The sequence below is a fragment of the Nerophis ophidion genome, linkage group LG08, assembly GCF_033978795.1.
Source record: "Nerophis ophidion isolate RoL-2023_Sa linkage group LG08, RoL_Noph_v1.0, whole genome shotgun sequence".
In the NCBI taxonomy this organism is placed as follows: domain Eukaryota; kingdom Metazoa; phylum Chordata; class Actinopteri; order Syngnathiformes; family Syngnathidae; genus Nerophis; species Nerophis ophidion.
In genome coordinates, this window is record NC_084618.1 from 14164805 (window position 1) to 14185828 (window position 21024).

The 21024-nt window shown below is 32.9% G+C and overlaps 1 protein-coding gene across 1 annotated transcript in view; it reads left to right on the plus strand.

The window, feature by feature from the left end:
• Positions 1-21024, plus strand: part of nnt (nicotinamide nucleotide transhydrogenase) — a 75111-nt gene that overhangs the window by 27966 nt on the left and 26121 nt on the right. The window contains exons 11-14 of the mRNA XM_061907754.1: positions 11084-11245; positions 13252-13362; positions 17419-17564; positions 17676-17871. Of these exons, the coding sequence (XP_061763738.1) occupies positions 11084-11245; positions 13252-13362; positions 17419-17564; positions 17676-17871 (615 nt within the window). The remainder of the gene's footprint in view (positions 1-11083; positions 11246-13251; positions 13363-17418; positions 17565-17675; positions 17872-21024) is intronic.

Below are 21024 nucleotides of genomic sequence, written 5' to 3' on the forward strand. Positions count from 1 at the left end.
ATTGTTAAATCATTTTAAAATACGTTTTTTATTAGATTTTTTCTTGCAGTTTTAATTTAAAAGTAAATACATACAAGAGCAATCGCGATAGTAAAAATATGACATTTTGTTTTGATGTAAATGTAGTTTTGATTGTTAAATTAAATCATTTTAAAATAAGTTGTTTTATTAGATTTTTTTCTTGCAGTTTTAATTTAAAAGTAAATACATAGAAGAGCAATCGCGATAGTAAAAATATGACATTTTGTTTTGATGTAAATGTAGTTTTGATTGTTAAATTAAATAATTTTAAAATACATTTTTTTATTAGATTTTTTCTTGCAGTTTTAATTTAAAAGTAAATACATAGAAGAGCAATCGCGATAGTAAAAATATGACATTTTGTTTTGATGTAAATGTAGTTTTGATTGTTAAATCATTTTAAAATACGTTTTTTATTAGATTTTTTCTTGCAGTTTTAATTTAAAAGTAAATACATACAAGAGCAATCGCGATAGTAAAAATATGACATTTTGTTTTGATGTAAATGTAGTTTTGATTGTTAAATTAAATCATTCTAAAATAAGCTTTTTTTTATTAGATTTTTTCTTGCAGTTTTAATTTAAAAGTAAATACATACAAGAGCAATCGCGATAGTAAAAATATGACATTTTGTTTTGATGTAAATGTAGTTTTGATTGTTAAATTCAATCATTTTAAAAGAAGTTTTTTTATTAGATTTTTTCTTGCAGTTTTAATTTAAAAGTAAATACATACAAGAGCAATTGCAATAGTAAAAATATGACATTTTGTTTTGATGTAAATGTTGTTTTGATTGTTAAATTAAATCATTTTAAAATAAGTTTTTTTATTAGATTTTTTCTTGCAGTTTTAATTTAAAAGTAAATACATACAAGAGCAATCGCGATAGTAAAAATATGACATTTTGTTTTGATGTAAATGTAGTTTTGATTGTTAAATTCAATCATTTTAAAAGAAGTTTTTTTATTAGATTTTTTCTTGCAGTTTTAATTTAAAAGTAAATACATACAAGAGCAATCGCGATAGTCAAAATATGACATTTTGTTTTGATGTAAATCTAGTTTTGATTGTTAAATTAAATCATTTTAAAATATGTTTTTTTATTAGATTTTTTCTTGCAGTTTTAATTTAAAAGTAAATACATAGAAAAGCAATCGCGATAGTAAAAATATGACATTTTGTTTTGATGTAAATGTAGTTTTGATTGTTAAATTAAATCATTTTAAAATACGTTTTTTTATTAGATTTTTTCTTGCAGTTTTAATTTAAAAGTAAATACATACAAGAGCAATCGCGATAGTAAAAATATGACATTTTGTTTTGATGTAAATGTAGTTTTGATTGTTAAATTCAATCATTTTAAAAGAAGTTTTTTTATTAGATTTTTTCTTGCAGTTTTAATTTAAAAGTAAATACAAGAGCAATTGCGATTGTAAAAATATGACATTTTGTTTTGATGTAAATGTAGTTTTGATTGTTGAATTAAATCATTTTAAAATAAAAAATTTCATTAGATTTTTTCTTGCAGTTTTAATTCAAAAGTAAATACATAGAAGAGCAATCGCGATAGTAAAAATATGACATTTTGTTTTGATGTAAATGTAGTTTTGATTGTTAAATCATTTTAAAATACGTTTTTTATTAGATTTTTTCTTGCAGTTTTAATTTAAAAGTAAATACATACAAGAGCAATCGCGATAGTAAAAATATGACATTTTGTTTTGATGTAAATGTAGTTTTGATTGTTAAATTAAATCATTTTAAAATAAGTTGTTTTATTAGATTTTTTTCTTGCAGTTTTAATTTAAAAGTAAATACATAGAAGAGCAATCGCGATAGTAAAAATATGACATTTTGTTTTGATGTAAATGTAGTTTTGATTGTTAAATTAAATAATTTTAAAATACATTTTTTTATTAGATTTTTTCTTGCAGTTTTAATTTAAAAGTAAATACATAGAAGAGCAATCGCGATAGTAAAAATATGACATTTTGTTTTGATGTAAATGTAGTTTTGATTGTTAAATCATTTTAAAATACGTTTTTTATTAGATTTTTTCTTGCAGTTTTAATTTAAAAGTAAATACATACAAGAGCAATCGCGATAGTAAAAATATGACATTTTGTTTTGATGTAAATGTAGTTTTGATTGTTAAATTAAATCATTTTAAAATAAGTTGTTTTATTAGATTTTTTTCTTGCAGTTTTAATTTAAAAGTAAATACATAGAAGAGCAATCGCGATAGTAAAAATATGACATTTTGTTTTGATGTAAATGTAGTTTTGATTGTTAAATTAAATAATTTTAAAATACATTTTTTTATTAGATTTTTTCTTGCAGTTTTAATTTAAAAGTAAATACATACAAGAGCAATCGCGATAGTCAAAATATGACATTTTGTTTTGATGTAAATGTAGTTTTGATTGTTAAATTGAATCATTTTAAAATACGTTTTTTTATTAGATTTTTTCTTGCAGTTTTAATTTAAAAGTAAATACATACAAGAGCAATCGCGATAGTAAAAATATGACATTTTGTTTTGATGTAAATGTAGTTTTGATTGTTAAATTCAATCATTTTAAAAGAAGTTTTTTTATTAGATTTTTTCTTGCAGTTTTAATTTAAAAGTAAATACATACAAGAGCAATCGCGATAGTCAAAATATGACATTTTGTTTTGATGTAAATCTAGTTTTGATTGTTAAATTAAATCATTTTAAAATATGTTTTTTTATTAGATTTTTTCTTGCAGTTTTAATTTAAAAGTAAATACATAGAAAAGCAATCGCGATAGTAAAAATATGACATTTTGTTTTGATGTAAATGTAGTTTTGATTGTTAAATTAAATCATTTTAAAATACGTTTTTTTATTAGATTTTTTCTTGCAGTTTTAATTTAAAAGTAAATACATACAAGAGCAATCGCGATAGTAAAAATATGACATTTTGTTTTGATGTAAATGTAGTTTTGATTGTTAAATTCAATCATTTTAAAAGAAGTTTTTTTATTAGATTTTTTCTTGCAGTTTTAATTTAAAAGTAAATACAAGAGCAATTGCGATTGTAAAAATATGACATTTTGTTTTGATGTAAATGTAGTTTTGATTGTTGAATTAAATCATTTTAAAATAAAAAATTTCATTAGATTTTTTCTTGCAGTTTTAATTCAAAAGTAAATACATAGAAGAGCAATCGCGATAGTAAAAATATGACATTTTGTTTTGATGTAAATGTAGTTTTGATTGTTAAATCATTTTAAAATACGTTTTTTATTAGATTTTTTCTTGCAGTTTTAATTTAAAAGTAAATACATACAAGAGCAATCGCGATAGTAAAAATATGACATTTTGTTTTGATGTAAATGTAGTTTTGATTGTTAAATTAAATCATTTTAAAATAAGTTGTTTTATTAGATTTTTTTCTTGCAGTTTTAATTTAAAAGTAAATACATAGAAGAGCAATCGCGATAGTAAAAATATGACATTTTGTTTTGATGTAAATGTAGTTTTGATTGTTAAATTAAATAATTTTAAAATACATTTTTTTATTAGATTTTTTCTTGCAGTTTTAATTTAAAAGTAAATACATAGAAGAGCAATCGCGATAGTAAAAATATGACATTTTGTTTTGATGTAAATGTAGTTTTGATTGTTAAATCATTTTAAAATACGTTTTTTATTAGATTTTTTCTTGCAGTTTTAATTTAAAAGTAAATACATACAAGAGCAATCGCGATAGTAAAAATATGACATTTTGTTTTGATGTAAATGTAGTTTTGATTGTTAAATTAAATCATTTTAAAATAAGTTGTTTTATTAGATTTTTTTCTTGCAGTTTTAATTTAAAAGTAAATACATAGAAGAGCAATCGCGATAGTAAAAATATGACATTTTGTTTTGATGTAAATGTAGTTTTGATTGTTAAATTAAATAATTTTAAAATACATTTTTTTATTAGATTTTTTCTTGCAGTTTTAATTTAAAAGTAAATACATACAAGAGCAATCGCGATAGTCAAAATATGACATTTTGTTTTGATGTAAATGTAGTTTTGATTGTTAAATTGAATCATTTTAAAATACGTTTTTTTATTAGATTTTTTCTTGCAGTTTTAATTTAAAAGTAAATACATACAAGAGCAATTGCGATAGTCAAAATATGACATTTTGTTTTGATGTAAATGTAGTTTTGATTGTTAAATTAAATCATTTTAAAAGAAGTATTTTTATTAGATTTTTTCTTGCAGTTTTAATTTAAAAGTAAATACATAGAATAGCAATCGCGATAGTAAAAATATGACATTTTGTTTTGATGTAAATGTAGTTTTGATTGATAAATCATTTTAAAATAAGTTTTTTATTAGATTTTTTTCTTGCAGTTTTAATTTAAAAGTAAATACATACAAGAGCAATCGCGATAGTAAAAATATGACATTTTGTTTTGATGTAAATGTAGTTTTGATTGTTAAATTAAATCATTTTAAAATAAGTTTTTTTATTTGATTTTTTCTTGCAGTTTTAATTTAAAAGTAAATACATAGAAGAGCAATCGCGATAGTAAAAATATGACATTTTGTTTTGATGTAAATGTAGTTTTGATTGTTAAATTAAATAATTTTAAAAGACGTTTTTTATTAGATTTTTTCTTGCAGTTTTAATTTAAAAGTAAATACATACAAGAGCAATCGCGATAGTAAAAATATGACATTTTGTTTTGATGTAAATGTAGTTTTGATTGTTAAATTAAATCATTTTAAAATAAGTTGTTTTATTAGATTTTTTTCTTGCAGTTTTAATTTAAAAGTAAATACATAGAAGAGCAATCGCGATAGTAAAAATATGACATTTTGTTTTGATGTAAATGTAGTTTTGATTGTTAAATTAAATCATTTTAAAAGAAGTTTTTATTAGATTTTTTTCTTGCAGTTTTAATTTAAAAGTAAATACATACAAGAGCAATTGCAATAGTAAAAATATGACATTTTGTTTTGATGTAAATGTAGTTTTGATTGTTAAATTAAATCATTTTAAAATACGTTTTTTTATTAGATTTTTTTCTTGCAGTTTTAATTTAAAAGTAAATACATACAAGAGCAATCGCGATAGTCAAAATATGACATTTTGTTTTGATGTAAATGTAGTTTTGATTGTTAAATTAAATCATTTTAAAATACGTTTTTTTTTAATTAGATTTTTTCTTGCAGTTTTAATTTAAAAGTAAATACATACAAGAGCAATCGCGATAGTCAAAATATGACATTTTGTTTTGATGTAAATGTAGTTTTGATTGTTAAATTAAATCATTTTAAAATACGTTTTCTTTTAATTAGATTTTTTCTTGCAGTTTTAATTTAAAAGTAAATACATACAAGAGCAATCGCGATAGTCAAAATATGACATTTTGTTTTGATGTAAATGTAGCTTTGATTGTTAAATTAAATCATTTTAAAAGAAGTTTTTTTATTAGATTTTTTCTTGCAGTTTTAATTTAAAAGTAAATACATAGAAGAGCAATCGCGGTAGTCAAAATATGACATTTTGTTTTGATGTAAATGTAGTCTTGATTGTTAAATTAAATCATTTTAAAAGAAGTTTTTTTATTAGATTTTTTCTTGCAGTTTTAATTTAAAAGTAAATACATACAAGAGCAATCGCGATAGTAAAAATATGACATTTTGTTTTGATGTAAATGTAGTTTTGATTGTTAAATTAAATCATTTTAAAAGAAGTTTTTTTATTAGATTTTTTTCTTGCAGTTTTAATTTAAAAGTAAATACATACAAGAGCAATCGCGATAGTAAAAATATGACATTTTGTTTTGATGTAAATGTAGTTTTGATTGTTAAATTAAATCATTTTAAAATAAGTTTTTTATTAGATTTTTTCTTGCAGCTTTAATTTAAAAGTAAATACATGCAAGAGCAATCGCGAAAGTCAAAATATGACATTTTGTTTTGATGTAAATTTAGTTTTGATTGTTAAATTTGTAATTTTAATTTCAAAAGTTAACTTATTTATTTGAATTTAAATTTTTTTTAAAAACACCATTTTTAATTTTAATTTTCAATTACATTTTTTATTTTTGTTTTAATGTATAAGTAAATACATGTTTAGCGAGAAGAGCAATTAATTCCATTAGTAAAAATGACACGTTTTATTTTTTTATAAAATAATTATGTTTTTCATTCAATTTAAATTAATTATTGGTAAAAAGAATGATAGCATTAGTAAATAAGTGACACTTTTATTTTTTGTGTTTTTATTTTAAATAACAAACATTTTTTTAATTGTTACTTTTTATTTTGTTTTTAATTATTTCTAATTATGGGATTATTTAAATCCATTTTAATTATTATTTATTCTTTTAAAATTCAAAATTGTTTTGAATTTTAAACAATAAATTTGTTTTAATTTTAATATATTGAGAAATTTCAGATTTTGATTTTATTTTAAAATGTAAAAATATAATAATTGATTTTTAGCAACCACATTATAAAAAGGACACTTTAAATTTGAATGTAAAATTAATTTTGTTACATTTTTATTGTAATGTAAATTTATGTTAGTTATGAATAATTTGTGAAAAGAGCAATCGCTTTGGTAAAAATATGACACTTGATTTTAATTTAAAATGATTGTTCATTTTTTTTCATTGCAATTTAAATTATTAGTAACAATGATAGCAATGGTAAAAATATGACAATTTTAGTTTTAAAAGCGAAATATTTTTTTTTTTTTGATTTAAAATTAAAATTATTTTTTTATTAATTTTTATTTATTTATAATCATATGATTATTTATATACATTTTAATTATAAAGTATTTTTCCTGTAAATTAACATTCCAAGTTATTTTGAATTTGAAACAATGAATTTGTTTTGATTTTAATATATTGATTTTTATTGAGAAATTTTTGATTTTAATTTCATTATAACATTTGGGGAAAATATAATAGACTTTTAGTGAGAAGAGCATCTGCAATAATAAAAATATGTACACTTTTAATTGTAATTGTAAAATAAAAATTATTTTGATTTTAAATTCAAATAATTTTTATGTTTTATTATTTCTAATCATATAATTATTTATATTCATTTTAATTATAAAGTATTTTTCCTGTAAATTAAAATCAAAAATAATTTTGAATTAAAAAAAATAAATATTTGTTTTAATTTTAATATATTTTAATTGGAAAATTTCGGATTTTTTTTATTTTTATTGATTTTTACTGAGAAGAGCAATTGCGTTAATAAAACAATGTACACTTTTAATTGTAATTCAAAATTAATTGTAATTGTTACAACTTTTTATTTTAATTTATAATGGTAATCTGTGTTTATTTTTTCTTTTAAAATAAATGTAAATTTAGAATTCCTTTTAAATTGAATGGAAAAAAAAAATTTAAATGTACAATAAATTAACATATTTAAATCAGTTTTATTTAAAAAATTAAATAAACAAATACATTTAATTTAATTCTGTGACTGGGCTATGTTTTGCATGTGTGTGTAATCCTGCGATGCGCTAACCAAAGGTGGCGCGCTTTGGGCGTTAAAGTCTACGTAAGCGCGGACATTGGGGTCGGGGTCAGCATCAGAGAGGCGGGGGAGGTCAAGCATCCCCTCTTTGGGGTCAGCGCTGGAATGTGTGAAGTGTCACAGGCCCAAACGGGCACCCTCTTAGTGTCAGGAAGTGTGCCACATGAAAGCGGCGTCACGCCGAGTGTTTGTTTGAAGTGGGTTCCCGTCCGCCGTGCCGCACAGACCACGCTGCAAGTGTGCGCCACATGCACGTGATTGCCCATCACACCTCGTCCACTAGCACACCGGGGAGCGCCACCCACTCGCCAGGCGCCGCTTACCTGCTCGTTAGCGTCCACGTGTAATTGAGTCATTTGGGTAATAAACTGCTGTGGGCCCCCCCCCCCCATGCTGGCAGGAAATGAGGGAAATTTCAATGCTTTGTTTTCCAACGTGGGAAATGAAAAGTGCTTGAAGTGGTAGCAGCTACTGGGTGCTAAGGTTGTCCACGTACCGATATTTTGCTATCGCTACCAAAATGAATTTCGATACCTTTCAGTACTTGATCTAAATAAAGGGGACCACAAAAAATGTAGTTATTGACTTTATTTGAACAAAAGATCTCAGGGTACATGAAAGATATGTTTCTTATTGTCATTTAGTCTTTTAATAAAGTTGACAACTTGTCTTTTAGTAGTAAGTAAACAAACAAAGACTCCTAATTAGTCTGCTGACGTATGCAGTATTTATACACCTATTCTTTTCTACACAGCTGTAAAAAAGGATTATTATTCGACTTGATCATTTTCTGTCGATTTCTAGTTATTTTTTGTTCTATCCACACGTCTGTTAAAATGTAATAATCACTTATTCTTCTCTTCTTTGATACTAGACATAAGTTTTGGATGATACCACACATTTAAGTATCGATCTGATACCAAGTACCGTATTTCCTTGAATTGCCTGCCTAGAATTACTGCCGGGTCAAACTCGTTTCGCAAAGTATTTTTTTTATTTGCGCATGTCTAGAATCTAGAAACTTGTTTCTCCAAATAATTAGCATATGCCTAGAATTTCCGCCGGGTCAAAATCGTCACGTCTCGAGTGACACTTCGCCTGTCATCATTTTCAAAATGGAGGAGGCTGATTTCAGTCATTTGAAATCGCATAAAGGGAAGAAGATTAAGAGCTATTCAGTAGGATTTAAGGTCCAAGTTATTGAATATGCTGAAAAGAACAGTGCGCAGCTATGTTTTATTAATATACCGTAGCTGCGTGTGTCAAATATGAGTCATTAAATGACTCCCGCCTCCTAGTGATCCTTCTTGCGACTACTCGGCTGCAGAAGAAGTGACAACAAGCAGCAAGAGTGAGCAGCGATTGTTTGTTTTTTTCCTCTCACTTGCACTTTTAACATGGAGGATTACATATCTAAAATAAAACAGTTTTCTAAACTGGACTTTCAATCGAAGCAGGAGGTAATAAAGGAAGATCTCCATCGAGACAGAGAGCCTTTTAAAACCGAAGAAAGATAAGGAAGACTTCTATAAACAAGTTATCGATGCTTTTGATCAGAAGGAGCTGCGCATGGACTTCATTTATAAGTAAAGGTTAGACCATAATAACCTTTTTTTTGATTAAATGTGCTTACATCACACTCAAATGTTTAAGCGCAGGCCTAAATTTACCACATGCCTTTGGTAAGCGCCGGAGTGAGAAGAGGTTTTAAAATAATTAGCGCTCCAGCGGCAATTCAAGGAAATACGGTAGTTACAGGATCATACATTGGTCATATTCAAAGTCCTCATGTGTCATGGGACATATTTACTGACTTTATAATCATAATATATCTTTTTTTTTAAAGGAAAAAAGATTTTGTAATGCTAAAAAAGATCGATGCAATCATAGTAGTATCGTACTTGGCATCATTACAGTGGATGTAAGGTGTGGATCCACCCATGGCGTTTGTTTACATTGTGACGCCGGTGAGCTATTGTATCTTCTGGTGTGAAGTGGAGCTATTCCTCGTCCTCCAGTGATAATGTTACTTGTAATAAACGTACTTTATTTGTTGCCACTGATGCGAGGATTAGTGATTTAGAAGTAGCTAAATCACTGCGGATGCATTTCATTCCTCGATAGCGATGGTTTTGAAAACTTTTTTTCACCAAGTAGCACCCCAGAAAACACTTGGATTAAAATGCGGTAGCCTATTGGACTTATGTATTCATCAAAAACAAGGGAAAGGTTTTATTTAATAGGTATATTTAATATTTTTTGACTGCTGTGACATTACACACAGTTTGAACAGTAACACTGTGTTTGAATGTTCAATTCAGTGCATCCTGGGCCTACCACTAGGTGGAGCCCACGTTTGAGAATCACTGCTCGAGATCAACTTAAGCTCTGTCGATTTATAAGTTTCTCTTATTTTGTAAGTTTTTTTGTTTGTTTTATGCCTTTTTTGTCAAAGAAACCACTGTTATTTTATGGCAAAAACACAAAATATGCAATTTTTACATTTGATATGAATTAATTGGACTCTTAACTACGTCGATTTTGATTCAATATTATTTTTTGACCAATAAGCAAAAGGGCCCCAAGTGCCACTATAATGACCAACATTAAAATACAGTAGCCTAGTGGGCCCAAGTATTCATTAAAAACATAGAAGAGGTTTTTTTTAATATTAAATATGTAATATTTTTTTGCCCCTGCAATATTACACACAATTTGAACAGTAACATTGTGTTTGAATTTTTAGTTCTTAGGCGTGGTCCATGAACCACTAGTGTACTGGTTGTAATTTTCTAGTGGTCATTTTAATTCAAAATAAATCTAATTATTAACACATTTTTAGTGAGAAGAGCAATTGCTTTAGTAAAAATGACACGTTTAATTTTAATCTAAAATAATTGTTAATTTTTAAAATTTAATTTAAATGAATTATTAGTCAGAAGAATGATAGCATTAGTAAAAATATGACACTTTAAAAAAAAAAGGTTTTTATTTGTTACTTTTTATTTTTCCTATTAATTCAAATTAATTTTTTTTAATTTAAAACAATTTTTTTTAATTTTAAGATATTATTTAAAATTAAGACATTTCTGATTTTGATTTTATTTTAAAATTAAAAAATATATAAATTGATTTTTAGTGAGTGGAGCAACAATATTTATAAAAATGACACTTTTTTTTTTAATTTGAATTCAAAATACATTTTCTTACATTTTTATTTTAAAGTAAATATATGTTACTTATCAGTGAACACTTATTTAAAAAAAAGAGCAAGTGCTTTAGTAAAAATATTTAAAATGATTGTTATTTTCTTTATTTAAATGTAAATTATTAGTAAGAATGACAGCAATGGTAGAAATATGACAATTTTAAGTTAAAATGCTAAATATTTGTGCTAATTTTTTTATTTTGTTTTCAAAAATAACAATAATAATTAATGATTTAGTATTTGTTCTAGTGTACTAGTGGTCCATGTACCAAAGTCTCTGTAGAATATTGTGTTTTCAGTCTTGCTCCTTCCCTCGCAGGCATCGCCACACTGCTGGGTTTAGGTCTGGCAGCTCCCAACGCCGCCTTTGCACAGATGGTCACGACCTTCGGCCTGGCGGGCATCGTGGGGTACCACACCGTGTGGGGCGTCACCTCCGCCCTGCACTCGCCGCTCATGTCTGTGACCAACGCCATCTCAGGTGAGCGGTGTGCAGCGTCCACTCAATACTAATACTGTTGTTTTATTGCATCAGTACTTTGTTATATACTGTGTGTTTGTGTTTGAGTGTGTGTGTGTGTGTGTGTGTGTGTGTGTGTGTGTGTGTGTGTGTGTGTGTGTGTGTGTGTGTGTGTGTGTGTATTTATATATATTGTATATATGTATATATATGTATATATATATATATATATATGTATATATATATATATATATATATATATATATATATATATATATTGAGACACTAGTGATTTAGGGCTATATAAGTAAACATTGATTGATTGATTGATATATATGTATATATATATGTGTGTGTGTGTGTGTATAAATATATAAATACATAGTGTGTGTGTATGGATGCAGTATATATACATATGTATGTGTGTATATACATGTGTGTGTACGTGTGCATGTACAGTATACTGTATATAAATAGGTATTCAGTAAATATAAATTTTTATTCATTATATATATATGTATATGTGTGTGAGTATGTATATATATATATATTATGTATATTTGTGTGTGTGTGTATATATATATATATATATATATATATATATATGTATATACACACACATAGTGTGTGTGTATGGATACAGTATATATACATATGTACAGTGTGTGAATATACGTGTGTATATGTGTATATACAGTATACTGTATATAAATATGTAGTCAGTAAATATACATATATATTCAGTAAATATATATGTATATATGTGTGTGAGTATGTATATATACATATATATATATATATATATATATACCTCATATAAATATGTAGTCAGTAAATATACATATATTCAGTAAATATTATGTATATATTTGTGTGTGTGTGTATATATATATATATATATGTATATATATATATATATATATAGTGTGTGTGTATGGATACAGTATATATACATATGTACAGTGTGTGAATATACATATGTGTATGTACAGTATACTGTATATAAATATGTAGTCAGTAAATATACATATATATTCAGTAAATATATATGTATATGTGTGTGTGTGAGTATGTGTGTATATATATATATATACTTTATATAAATATGTAGTTAGTAAATATACGTATATTCAGTAAATATGTATATATTCGTGTGTGTGTATATATATATATATATATATATAAAAACACACACACACAAATGAGACACCACTGACATTTAAGTCCTGGGGTGCTAATAAAAAGGTAAAAGATGTTGTGTAACACGTAAGAGGGTTCAGAGGTCGCTGCACGTGTGTGTTCTCACCACTTTGATCAACCCCCAAGGAACCACGCTGAGGGTAGGAAGTAACACACCAGTTGTGATCTTCAGGGGTCATGGTGGTCTTTGGCTCATTTAGACATCAGAGCGGTGATGTGGCAGCCAACGTGGACACTTTTCACTTCTTTATTGGCAAACAGGCCTTTTATGTTGACTCCTTTTTTAGGTTCTGCCCTTTTTTATTACTTTTGAAATAAATATATATATATATATATACATGTGTGTGTGTGTGTATATATGTATATGTGTGTGTGTGTAAATATATATCTCTATATATGCATATACATATATATATATATATATATATATATATATATATATATACTGTCAGTAATTACAGTTGGTCGCTACATCTGTAAGTGCAAGTTAAAACTCTACTATGCAAAGCCAAAGCCATTTATCAACAACACCCAGAAACACTTCGCTGGGCCCGAAGTGTTTCGATGGACTGATGCAAAGTGGAAAAGTGTTCTTTGGTCTGACAAGTACACGTTGCAAATTAGTTTTGGAAACAGTGGCCCAAAGAGGAAAAGGACCATCGGGACTGTTCTAGGTACAGTTATTGTGCACATTTCCAAGACAAGAAAAATCTGTAAATCGGGGAAGTAAAACTAACCTGTGTTGAAGACTTGAAATATGAAAAGTTTGTGTGCCTTCATTGCGTGTTGTCGGCTTTTGTGACACTAAAACTGTCGTACTGATGCAGGTCTGACAGCCGTGGGTGGTCTGTCCCTCATGGGGGGCGGCTACACCCCGACAAACACCGCGGAGACGCTGGCCGTGCTCGCCGCCTTCATCTCATCGGTCAACATCGCTGGTGAGTCCACCACTACACTTATTTTCACTCTTCCCTCCGGAAGAGATCCTCCAGGGCTGTTTTCATCTGGTATTAGTGTGGCCTAAGGTCTTAAACGGACCCGATTAGTACTTTCCTCCCCTATCGGGACCTGCTTACATGTATTGTACAAATCCCGAAAATTTCAAAATAGGCCTTGTGAAGATGTTTATAAAAGGATCTTGCCTTCCTTCATACGTCCGCCAAACCAGCCCTTTGGAATTTACACCATGCTAACATTAGCATGCTCATGTTTGTATGTTAGCATGGTAGCGTTAGTATGCTAACAGTTAGCATGTGTCAGTTATTTAATTATATGACTGAGGTGTTCGGCATATAAAGGTAGCATGATAAAAGTTAGCATGTGTCAAGTACCAAATTATGAGTCTGGGGCGATCAAGTGCAAAATTGGCACAAAAAAAAAGTTAGCACCCTAATACCAGCGTCCTAAAATTTGCATGCTAACAGTTAGCATGTGTCAAGTACCAAGTTAAGAACCTCAGTTGTTTGGCTGCAAAAATGGTTAAAATATTTAGCATGCTCATGTTAGTATGTTTGATTTGTAATGCTAGTATGCTAACAGTTAGCATGTGTCAATTACTTAGTTATAAAACTCTGAGGTGTTTGGTCTAAAAAGCTAGCTTGCCAGAATGCTAGTTGTGTAAGCATGTGTAAATGTTAAATAGTAGGGCAGCGAATCTTTGGGTGTCCCTCGATTCGATTTATTATCGATTCTTGGGTCACGATTCGATGATATATTGATTTTTTTCCATTCAATTCTCGATTACAAAACAATATTTTTCCGATTCTAAAGGATTCTGTATTCATTCAATACATAGATTTCAGCAGGATCTACCCCAGTCTGCTGACATGCTAGCAGAGTAGTAGATTTTTGTAAAAAAAAAAAAAGCTTTTATAATTGTAAAGGAAAATGTTTTATGAACTGATTGCAATAATGTACATTTGTTTTAACTGTTAAACGAACCAAAAATACGACTTATTTTATGTTTGTGAAAAAATTGGACACAGTGTGTTGTCAAGCTTATGAGATGTGATGCAAGTGTAAGCCACTGTGACACTATTGTTCTTTTTTATTATTTTTATAAATGTCTACTGATAATGTCAGTGAGGGATTTTTAATCACTGCTATGCTGAAATTATAACTAATATTGATACTGTTGTTGATAATATTCATTTTTGTTTCACTACTTTTGGTTTGTTCTGTGTGGTGTTTGTGTCTCCTCTCAATTGTTCTGAGTGTTGCTGGGTCAGGTTCGGTTTTGGAATTGGATTGCATTGTTATGGTATTGCTCTGTAGTGGTTTGTTGGATTGATTTAAAACAAAAGATCAATTTTTTTTAAATGACAATTGATTCTGAATCGCACAACGTCTTCGATTCGTATTCGAATCGATTTTTTCCCACACCCCTAGTAAATGGGTTATGCTTGTATAGCGCTTTTCTACCTTCAAGGTATTTCCACATTCACCCATTTACACACACATTCACACACATGCAAGGCCCTAAACACCACCCATCAGGAGCAAGGGTGAAATCTCTTGCTCAAGGACACAACGGACGTGACTCGGTTGGTAGAAGATGGGGATCGAACCAGGAACCCTCAGATTGCTGGCACGGCCACTTTCCCAACCGCGCAACGCCGTCCCCCTACAGTTGGCATGTGTCAATTACTTTGTTATTAAACTCTGAGGTGTTTGGCCTTAATGCTAGTGTTAACATGTGTCAATTACCAAATTATGAGTCTGAGGTGCACAATTGGAAAATTGGCAAAAAAATTAGCACACTGATGTTAGCATCTTAAAGTTAGTTTGCTAACCAGTAGCATGTGTCAAGTACCAAGTTATGAGTCTGAGGTGTTTAGCTGCGAAATTGGATAAAAAACTTAGCATGCTCATGGTAGTATGTTAAAATGGTAACGCTAGTATGCTAACAGTTAACATGTGTCAAGTATTTAGTCGTATGACTCTGAGGTGTTTGGCCTAAAAAATAGCTTGCCAGAATGCTAGTGTTAGCATGTGTCAATTACCAAATTATGAGTCTGAGGCGTTCAAATGCAAAATTGGCAAAAAATTAGCACACTAATGTTAGCGTCCTCAAGTTAGCATGCTAACAGTTAGCATGTTTCAAGTACCAAGTTATGAGTCTGAGGTGTTTAGCTGCGAAATTGGATGAAAAACTTAGCATGCTCATGGTAGTATGTTAGAATGGTAACGCTAGTATGCTAACAGTTAACATGTGTCAAGTATTTAGTCGTATGACTCTGAAGTGTTTGGCCTAAAAAATAGCTTGCCAGAATGCTAGTGTTAGCATGTGTCAATTACCAAATTATGAGTCAGAGGCGTTCAAATGCAAAATTGGCAAAAAATTAGCACATTAATGTTAGCGTCCTCAAGTTAGCATGCTAACAGTTAGCATGTTTCAAGTACCAAGTTATGAGTCTGAGGTGTTTAGCTGCGAAATTGGATAAAAAACTTAGCATGCTCATGGTAGTATGTTAAAATGGTAACGCTAGTATGCTAACAGTTAACATGTGTCAAGTATTTAGTCGTATGACTCTGAGGTGTTTGGCCTAAAAAATATCTTGCCAGAATGCTAGTGTTAGCATGTGTCAATTACCAAATTATGAGTCTGAGGCGTTCAAATGCAAAATTGGCAAAAAATTAGCACACTAATGTTAGCGTCCTCAAGTTAGCATGCTAACAGTTAGCATGTTTCAAGTACCAAGTTATGAGTCTGAGGTGTTTAGCTGCGAAATTGGATAAAAAACTTAGCATGCTCATGGTAGTATGTTAAAATGGTAACGCTAGTATGCTAACAGTTAACATGTGTCAAGTATTTAGTCGTATAACTCTGAGGTGTTTGGCCTAAAAAATATCTTGCCAGAATGCTAGTGTTAGCATGTGTCAATTACCAAATTATGAGTCTGAGGCGTTCAAATGCAAAATTGGCAAAAAAATTAGCACACTAATGTTAGCGTCCTCAAGTTAGCATGCTAACAGTTAGCATGTTTCAAGTACCAAGTTATGAGTCTGGAGTGTTTAGCTGCGAAATTTGATAAAAAACTTAACATGCTCATGGTAGTATGTTAAAATGGTAACGCTAGTATGCTAACAGTTAACATGTGTCAAGTATTTAGTCGTATGACTCTGAGGTGTTTGGCCTAAAAAATATCTTGCCAGAATGCTAGTGTTAGCATGTGTCAATTACCAAATTATGAGTCTGAGGCGTTCAAATGCAAAATTTGCAAAAAATTAGCACACAAATGTTAGCGTCCTCAAGTTAGCATGCTAACAGTTAGCATGTGTCAAGTATTTAGTCGTATGACTCTGAGGTGTTTGGCCTAAAAAATATCTTGCCAGAATGCTAGTGTTAGCATGTGTCAATTACCAAATTATGAGTCTGAGGCGTTCAAATGCAAAATTGGCAAAAAATTAGCACACTAATGTTAGCGTCCTCAAATTAGCATGCTAACAGTTAGCATGTTTCAAGTACCAAGTTATGAGTCTGAGGTTTTTCGGCTGCAAATTGGCTAAAAAGTTAGCGCATTAATGTTAGCATGCCAAAGTTAACATGCTTATTGTTAGTACGTGTCAAATAGCAAGTTATGAGTCTGGGGCGTTCAACTACAAAATTGGCTAAAAAGTTAACGCACTAATGTTAGCATGCTAATAGTTAGCAGGTGTCAGGTACCAAGTTTTGAGCCTGAGGCACTCGTCTAGCACTTTGGGTAAATCTCTATGATAATCTGTGGACATCATTAACGGTGAAAATTCCAAACGATTTGTTTCCCGGAAGTATGAAAGAAGGCAGGATTATTTTATAAACAGTTCTGCAAAGCTTCACATTTTTGGGACTCATACCGATCCCAAATACAAACAAACGGGTACCAATAGGTCCGAAAAGTTGGTTTTACATAATAGGGCTCATTCAAAGTGCCCTGAGTGTTGGCTCCAAAGCTCAACACCCCAAGAACCGCATGCCTTCCTCTGGTGACTCACGTTTGGTCTCTGGCTGCCAGGCGGCTTCCTGGTGACTAAGAAGATGTTGGACATGTTCAAGCGTCCCACCGATCCCCCCGAGTACAACTACCTTTATCTGCTGCCGGGGGGCGTTTTCGTGGGCGGATACGCCGCAGCGCTGCATTCTGGATACAACATCGAGCAGGTGGGCAAGCGTGATCCGGTAAAAGTCGGGTAATCGTCCTTGGGAATGTGGTTTTTGTTTGTCCAGATGTTGCTTGTGTAAAACCATTCCTTGGTCTCTTCCTCTGGCCAGATGATGTACCTGGGCTCTGGAATGTGCTGCGTGGGCGCCCTGGCCGGTCTGTCCAACCAGAAAACCGCCCGTCTGGGCAACGCCTTGGGCATCATGGGAGTGACCGGGGGCATCGTCGCCGCTCTCGGGGCGCTCAAGCCCAGTCCCGAACTCCTGGCGCAGATGAGCGCTGCCATGGCTGTCGGCGGCACCGCTGGTGAGTTGGAATCAGTGTTAACCTTGCCAGGAAGTGCAACTTGAATCATTGAATTGGAATGCTAACTGTTCCTGTCCCAAAGCTGAGACTAAACAAAATATGCAAACATGGTTTACAACCCTCATCAGCAGCACATGTGTCCACACATGGACGCGTGTGTGCGTGTTTGTGTGTAATCACTTCATGGGTCCCCACATGGACGCATGCGCGTGTTTGTGTGTAATCACTTCATGGGTCCCCACATGGACGAATGCGCATGTTTGTGTGTAATCACTTCATGGGTCCCCACATGGACGCCTGTGTGTGTGTTTGTGTGTAATCACTTCATGGGTCCCCACATGGACGCATGCGCGTGTTTGTGTGTAATCACTTCATGGGTCCCCACATGGACGCATGCGCGTGTTTGTGTGTAATCACTTCATGGGTCCCCACATGGACACATGTGTGTTTGTGTGGAATCACTTCATGGGTCTCCACATGGACGCCTGTGTGCGTGTTTTTGTGTAATCACTTCATGGGTCCCCACATGGACGCATGCGCGTGTTTGTGTGTAATCACTTCATGGGTCCCCACATGGACGCATGCGCGTGTTTGTGTGTAATAACTTCATGGGTCCCCACATGGACACCTGTGTGTGTGTTTGTGTGTAATCACTTCATGGGTCCCCACATGGACGCATGCGCGTGTTTGTGTGTAATCACTTCATGGGTCCCCACATGGACGAATGCGCATGTTTGTGTGTAATCACTTCATGGGTCCCCACATGGACGCCTGTGTGTGTGTTTGTGTGTAATCACTTCATGGGTCCCCACATGGACGCATGCCCGTGTTTGTGTGTAATCACTTCATGGGTCCCCACATGGACACATGCGCGTGTTTGTGTGTAATCACTTCATGGGTCCCCACATGGACGCATGTGTGTTTGTGTGGAATCACTTCATGGGTCTCCACATGGACGCCTGTGTGCGTGTTTGTGTGTAATCACTTCATGGGTCCCCACATGGACGCATGCGCGTGTTTGTGTGTAATCACTTCATGGGTCCCCACATGGACGCATGCGCGTGTTTGTGTGTAATGACTTCATGGATCCCCACATGGACACCTGTGTGTGTGTTTGTGTGTAATCACTTCATGGGTCCCCACATGGACGCATGTGTGTTTGTGTGGAATCACTTCATGGGTCCCCACATGGACGCATGCGCGTGTTTGTGTGTAATCACTTCATGGGTCCCCACTTGGACGTATGCGCGTGTTTGTGTGTAATCACTTCATGGGTCCCCACATGGACGCATGTGTGTTTGTGTGTAATCACTTCATGGGTCCCCACATGGACGCATGCGCGTGTTTGTGTGTAATCACTTCATGGGTCCCCACTTGGACGTATGCGCGTGTTTGTGTGTAATCACTTCATGGGTCCCCACATGGACGTATGCGCGTGTTTGTGTGTAATCACTTCATGGGTCCCCACATGGACGCATGTGTTTGTGTGGAATCACTTCATGGGTCCCCACTTGGACGTATGCGCGTGTTTGTGTGTAATCACTTCATGGGTCCCCACATGGACGTATGCGCGTGTTTGTGTGTAATCACTTCATGGGTCCCCACATGGACGCATGCGCGTGTTTGTGTGTAATCACTTCATGGGTCCCCACATGGACGCCTGTGTGTGTGTTTGTGTGTAATCACTTCATGGGTCCCCACATGGACGCATGCGCGTGTTTGTGTGTAATCACTTCATGGGTCCCCACATGGACGCATGCGCGTGTTTGTGTGTAATCACTTCATGGGTCCCCACATGGACGCATGTGTGTTTGTGTGGAATCACTTCATGGGTCTCCACATGGACGCCTGTGTGCGTGGTTTTGTGTAATCACTTCATGGGTCCCCACATGGACGCATGCGCGTGTTTGTGTGTAATCACTTCATGGGTCCCCACATGGACGCATGTGTGTTTGTGTGTAATCACTTCATGGGTCCCCACATGGACGAATGCGTGTGTTTGTGTGTAATCACTTCATGGGTCCCCACATGGACGCATGCGCGTGTTTGTGTGTAATCACTTCATGGGTCCCCACATGGACGCATGCGCGTGTTTGTGTGTAATCACTTCTTGGGTCCCAACATGGACGCATGCGGGTGTTTGTGTGTAATCACTTCATGGGTCCCCACATGGACGCATGCGCGTGTTTGTGTGTAATCACTTCATGGGTCCCCACATGGACGCCTGTGTGTTTGTGTGGAATCACTTCATGGGTCTCCACATGGACGTATGCGCGTGTTTGTGTGTAATCACTTCATGGGTCCCCACATGGACGCATGCGCGTGTTTGTGTGTAATCACTTCATGGGTCCCAACATGGACGCATGTGTGTTTGTGTGGAATCACTTCATGGGTCCCCACATGGACGCATGCGCGTGTTTGTGTGTAATCACTTCATGGGTCCCCACATGGACGCATGTGTGTTTGTGTGTAATCACTTCATGGGTCCCCACATGGACGAATGCGCGTGTTTGTGTGTAATTACTTCATGGGTCCCCACATGGACGCATGCGCGTGTTTGTGTGTAATCACTTCATGGGTCCCCACATGGACGCATGCGCGTGTTTGTGTGTAATCACTTCATGGGTCCCAACATGGACGCATGCGGGTGTTTGTGTGTAATCACTTCATGGGTCCCCACATGGACGCATGCGCGTGTTTGTGTGTAATCACTTCATGGGTCCCCACATGGACGCCTGTGTGTTTGTGTGGAATCACTTCATGGGTCTCCACATGGACGTATGCGCGTGTTTGTGTGTAATCACTTCATGGGTCCCCACATGGACGTATGCGCGTGTTTGTGTGTAATCACTTCATGGGTCCCAACATGGACGCATGTGTGTTTGTGTGTAATCACTTCATGGGTCCCCACATGGACGCATGCGCGTGTTTGTGTGTAATCACTTCATGGGTCCCCACATGGACGCATGTGTGTTTGTGTGTAATCACTTCATGGGTCCCCACATGGACGAATGCGCGTGTTTGTGTGTAATTACTTCATGGGTCCCCACATGGACGCATGCGCGTGTTTGTGTGTAATCACTTCATGGGTCCCCACATGGACGCATGCGCGTGTTTGTGTGTAATCACTTCATGGGTCCCAACATGGACGCA